Here is a 5,991-nt window from a genome sequence, read left to right as displayed (position 1 = left end):
GAGCCAGTGCTGAGTGCTATGCCAGCGGCGGGGGGAAGGCAGAGCCTAACCTGACGAGATGCCCTTCTACGGCAGGATTTATGGGAAATAAATAAATGAACAAAGTGGGGAATATGACCTGGGATTTGGAGTTAGACTGAAGTAGAGTGTTTAGTCTTCAACTACCCCTAAGATAGGAGCGGAGGGGAAGGGGCAGCTTCCACTTGAGTTAGGAGGTACTTAGAGAAGACCAAGGCCAGTAAGGGAGGCAGACAGCACATTCTGCAAAAGGCTTAGGATGGAATGGTGTCTGTTCACCGTCAGCTGGTTCTTAGTGGAAAGGCTGGTAGAGATGCAGTGTGCAGTGGGAATGGGGTGAAGACAACACAGGCAGCAGGAGGGATTCCACTGAGTGGACCAGAGAGTGGAAGAGAGGATTCCTCAAGAGGATTCCTACATTGTCCTTCCTCACAATGATGTGCACCCATGATGAAAGGGGTAGAGGTTGAAGTCACACAATATTGAGGGCAAGAGGGCTGGTCTTCCCATTGGACTGGGACATTCTGGCCACCAGGGTGCACAACGCCACTGCCTGGCCTTGTGACAGAGTTGGGCTTAGTCTGAAATTTGGGACTATTCAGAGTTGTCTCCCGGGCACTCAGTACCTTCTGGAAGTAAAGCCTTCCACGTTGTCTGGGTGCAAGGCTGGATTTCCCACCCATTGGCACCCTGTACTTCTCTAATATACAACTCCTCACACCGCTGAGAGACCATTTACTTCACTCATATGCTCCATAGTCTTAGCCTTCCATGGGGGCTTAAGAAGCCTTGTTCACACATGGGTCCCTAAGACGTGTCCAATGTCTGGCCCATAGCAGGCTCTTAATGGAGTTTGTTATAATGCACAGGACCTGCCCTCAGGAGGCTCGCAGTCTCCTTTCTTCTTGGGTTTCTCAGTCCTTAAAACTATTCACACTGTCAAAGGGCAGAGGGTGGGAGAACAGGAGCTACCCAGCTGAGAGAACCCCATTGGCAGTGAGCTGTCGGTTATCTGACAAGCAATACCAGTGTCCCTAGAAGTGACAGAGATATGATTGCCTGAGAGCAAAACTCCAAATTCTGCAACTAGAGCTAAATCGCTGCTGTTCCTTCCTCCCTCTTCCATCCTGGCCATTATTACCACAGCTGCAGAGAGACTTATTGTCCTGGTGGGGCATCTCCACACCAGGGCCGTGCTTCTCCCTTACCTCATACTTTCCCAGAGCTGCACTGTCTTGTAGCAGAGAGCAGTCTTGCTGAGTCTGGGACGAAGATCCAAAAACTGTCACAGGGACCTCAGAGATCAACTCTTCTAAACTCTACATTTTACAAATAAGGAACTGAGCCCCTAGGGAGAAATGACTTGCTCAAGACCACGTGACCAACATCAGCCTTACCTGGCCGACTCGTGCCTTCCCACTCCATTCCCTACCACCTGTCACTGGGTCCTACCTGCCAAGTCCTTTGATGCCTGCAGAGCCTCTGGCCAGGCATTGCAGTCGGAGTCTTTCAATGGGGTCGGTGGCTGTGGTGAGCTTTTTCTTGGCCTGGATCGCCATCTCTCGGTCATGGCGTGCTGTCCCTGCCATCTGAGGAGGGAAGCCATAGCATGTCAGTAGAGTCCAGGCCTCATCGCTGCCTCTGGCTGGGCAGGGTGACAGCAGCCTCACTGAGAAGGAAATGTACAGCCTTCTACGTCAGAAAACTTCTTGGAATTTCCAATTTTTCTCTATGCCAACTGTGTGCCTGGCATATTTATAACTTACTTATCTGGTTTTGCTAGCCTAAACAATAGTCTTAAATATATCACCATTTCCCAAGGTGCTTTGATCTTTCTGAAGCCCTCCCTCCATAAAAGAAGTCCAATTTCTCTGTACTCTCTTTTTGAACCAACCTTATATGCTATATTATTTTATGTAGAATTTTCCATATTCCCTTGACCCTCACATTCAATATTCTCGTCTTTGGTCTAGACCCTGTTTTTGTTCCCTCTGTCTTGAATGAGATTTTCAGCACTTGATCCTTAATGATTTGTACCAGCAATGGGTATGGTCCCCTTGATTCACAGGTTAGTGTTCACTAACACCTAACAACGTTCTCAGGGTGGGTGCAGTGAAGTGCTGTCTCATGAGTGGTCCCCAAGGGACATACAAACTCCTGTAGCCACACTCTAGCTCTCAAAACTTATGCAGCAGTGGGAAGAGCACTGGCTGGGAGCCTGGAGACCCGGGTTCTAGTCCTGACTTTTCAATCCCCATCCCCCAACTTCCCTCACCCCTCACCTTCATCTGCCTGGGAACATCTGAGTGAATTTCACAGCCTGTGTTTCCTCCTCTGTTAAATGGAAGGATTAGATAAGATGGTCTTTAAATTCCACCCCAGCTTCAAAAAACACTAATTTTCATGACATAGTAAATGGAACATTCTAGAAGTTACTTTAATGTGAGTTGTGAATGAAAAGAATGAGAGGAAAGAGGCTTGAAGAATGTGCAAAGAACAGCATGCAAGGTGCAGAAAAAAAAATTATTAGAATATGGTTCCTCCCTGGGTTTAAGTCTCCCTCCCCAGCCAAATTCTAGCACTTCCCCTAAGTGCTACATTAGGACAGAGTAGTTTTCATCAAAGACAGCAACCCACAGGCTCACAAGCTCTTCTATGCCAAGACTGTTGTTCTCCTATACAACCTGAAAGGTCTCCCCCACACGGTACTCATTATTTGACATTTGGGAACAGGAATCTCATCAAGCCAATGACTGGGACCAGAATAGACAATCCAGGTTTGCACACACTTAACATGGCCACTTTCTTGCAGCCTCCCCTGAGCCCATGTACAGGATCCCTACTTCTTGCCCTGTATCCAGATTCCCAGTATGTAGGTGAAGATGGGAGGAATTCCTTTCAGTTCTCCTGAACCTTCAATCAAGAAGGAGACCTGTCTAGGTCTCAGCTGCTTTACCCCTCATTAGCTTTGTCTAAAGCTACACAGTCTTCCTCTGCTTCCTATGGCACCTAAGAGAGGTTCCCTGGAATCCAGACAGTGGCACATACTGCACTTAGAGACTTCCATCTCCGTTCTTGCCAGGCACACACAAGGAGCATGTTCCGATTCTCATCTAACAGGGACGCCTGCAGCCAAGATTGTGGCCTTCCTGGCAGCTTTACCTTTCTTACAACTGGTGTTTGCTTATTACTGTTTTGTCCTGACCTCAAGCTGACAATTCCCACAGCTCATTTCCAGCTTCAGCACTAGCTTTCCCCTCATTAACAGCCAGAATCTTGATCTCATGGACAAGACTACCAATCACTCATCTAGCCATCTCCCACAGCCTTACTCATCCTTGAATAAGCCATTCTCTGGCCCTGACCATATTCTGCTAGTGGCATGAGCCCCATCCCCACCCAAACCCCTATGGAAGCAGGAACTGGTGTCAACGACATGCCCTTCTCATTCTCTAAACCCACCTCAGAGTCTTAATCCTTCCCAGGACCACCATTGTCTTTGCTGACCTTCCGCCTTGCTTCATGATACTTGCCCAGTGGTTGTCCCCAGCCACTCACCTCCCATTCTCATTTCCCATGACATCTCCCCTACCTTCTCCACTGTATTCACTTTGCTCTGGTTTTTCCCTGCCATCCATGACAGCAAGTGAGACTTAAGAGAAACAGAGACTAAAAACCTGTAATGGAGAGAAAGTGAGATCTCCCAGATCTGGGACAGATTCCCAGTGGAACCCTCTTTGCACACCTTCAGAATAATATTAAAGGCATTAAGGGTACCCCCACTAGGTAGTAAGCCTGTATCCAGTTCCCACAAAATCCCTGTGAGCTGAACTGAAAACAGAAATGCAAACAACTGCCCGTATACCCATGTTTACAACGGCATTATTCACGGCAGCCAAGAGGTCGAAACAAACCCAGTGTCCATCCATGGATAAACGGATAAACGAATTGTGGTATAGCCATGCAATGGAATATTCTCCAGCCATAAAAAGGAACACAGTACTGATAGATATCACAATGTGGATAAACCTTGGCCACATTATGCTAAGTGCAAGAAGCCAGACACAAAATGCCACACCTTGTACGATTTCATTTATGTGTGATATTTGGAAAAGGCAAATTCATAGAGACAGAAAGCAAATTAATAATTGCAAGGGCCAGTGGTGGGAGGGCCCGTGGGGAGTGACTACTTAATGAGTACAAAATTTCCTTTGGGGGTAATGAAATGTTTTGGAACTTGATATAGGTGGTGGCTTATCAACATTGTAAATGTAATATACACTTTAAAATGGCTAATTTATGTTATACGAATTCATCTCAATAAAAGAAAACCCATGTGCATGTTACTAGCTAGATTTAGTCATTCCATAATTATACATACTTCAAAGCATCATGGTATACAAGGTAAACACATACAGCTTTATCTGACAATTTAAAAAAATACTGGGCGCATGGTCATCTTGGTAAATTAATGAAAGTCAAAGAAGAAAAGCAAGCCCATGAGCCAGTTACTACTATTATTGGTATTTCACAGATAAATTAGGATGCAGAGAAATCATGTAACTTGCCCAAGTCACATGGAAACGTGGCTCACAGTAATCCACACACTGTTAGGGCATAAGACCCTTGAAGATCCTCTAGCTCAACCTCATTTTGCAGACTTGGAAACTAAGCCTTGGGCTTGCAAAGCGACTTGCCCAAAAGTCCTGGCCAAGACCAACACAGAGGGTTCCTGATTCCCAAGCAGGTCTCTTTCTGCTTCATCATGTTTGCGGTTTGTGAAATGATGTGTAAGAATCTCAAAGCACAGTTTGATGGTGCTTTCTCATAAGAAAGTGGGATCGAATCCAGCAAGGCAAGAAACAGTGAGCCCAGTACCTCAGGCTGTCCGGCCTCCTGAGGCTGACCTTACCCAGTGATGATGTAGGCAATTTCTTCTGGAGTCTAATTTGATAAATTCGCTGGGAGGGGGTTGGGAAGTCCATTCTCTCCTGCTAGTCTACCATGAAACTTGAAATGCCCTTAGTAACCATCCTTTTTAATCATTCAGTCATCCAGTTCACCAACCACTAGCTAAGTTTATTGTGCTCTTTTCAAGGCACTATGCTGGGACAGAGTGTGGGAGTGTGAGGAATTTCTCAGAGGAGCAAGCCCTTGAATAGCCTAGAGGCTTCATTAGTTTGAATCCTGATCTCCTGTATTGGAGCAGAATGGAAAATATAAAGTTTATTAAGCACCGGGGCTTTTGAGGAAGGCAGGGTTGCACAGGATCGCAAGTGAAGAAGAGAGATGCTCAGCTTTGAAGTTTCAACAAAGGCGCCAGGCACCAGGGCAAGAGTCGGTCCCCATACATATGTCACCGACTTCACAGCAGTGCACAAAGTGTCTCTGCCACAGAAGACCCTGTCTGAACCTTTAGGATCCGTCGTGGTGACAACGGAGCGCATCGCTGTGCAAGGGGAGGAGGCTGCGCTCCCGACGCACGTGGCCGCAGCGCCACCAAGTGTTCTCAGGCGTCTGCACATGCCCCCGCCAGGCGTGCGGTTCAGTCTCTGCTTTCCACACAAGCCTACTAAGTGGTCAGAAAGTCACGCACTGTGCTAGGGGTAGGACGAAAGAGGGACCAAGACAAGACAAGGCTTACAGCTGGGGGCTGAGTGGGGGATGCAATCACAAGAGGACGGTTGGCTTACCTGGCCTGGGAGTGGGACTTTCTGAGGACCTCTCAGAGGAGGTGATGTCTGAGCTTTCATCCTAATGAAAGGTGGTAGTTATTGAGGCTGGGGACGCGGTGGATAGAGGATATTTTAGGCCTGGCGCGGTGGCTCACGCCTGTAATTCCAACACTTTGGGAGACCACGGTGGGTGGATCACCTGAAGTCGGAAGTTCAAGACCAACGTGGAGAAACCTCATCTCTACTAAAAATAGAAAATTAGCCAGGTGTGGTGGTGCATGCCTGTAATCCCAGCTAC

The 5,991-nt window shown here is 47.3% G+C and overlaps 1 protein-coding gene across 3 annotated transcripts in view; it reads right to left on the bottom strand.

Annotated features, from left to right (window-relative positions):
- The window catches only part of CAPSL (calcyphosine like), a 35,813-nt gene that overhangs the window by 18,120 nt on the left and 11,702 nt on the right, over positions 1-5,991 (bottom strand). For 2 of the 3 annotated variants that reach the window (XM_017548271.2, XM_017548269.2), the window contains exon 2: positions 1,471-1,607. In XM_017548271.2, coding sequence (XP_017403760.1) covers positions 1,471-1,607 — 137 coding nt within the window. Of the gene's footprint in view, positions 1-1,470; positions 1,608-1,912; positions 1,918-5,991 lie in introns of those variants that run through there. The other variant, XM_017548270.1, reaches the window with a different exon arrangement.

This window comes from Cebus imitator, unplaced genomic scaffold (genome assembly GCF_001604975.1).
Source record: "Cebus imitator isolate Cc_AM_T3 unplaced genomic scaffold, Cebus_imitator-1.0 Scaffold205, whole genome shotgun sequence".
NCBI lineage: Eukaryota > Metazoa > Chordata > Mammalia > Primates > Cebidae > Cebus > Cebus imitator.
The sequence above is the reverse complement of the archived record's forward strand: the minus strand, read 5'-3'. Positions and strand labels throughout refer to the sequence as shown.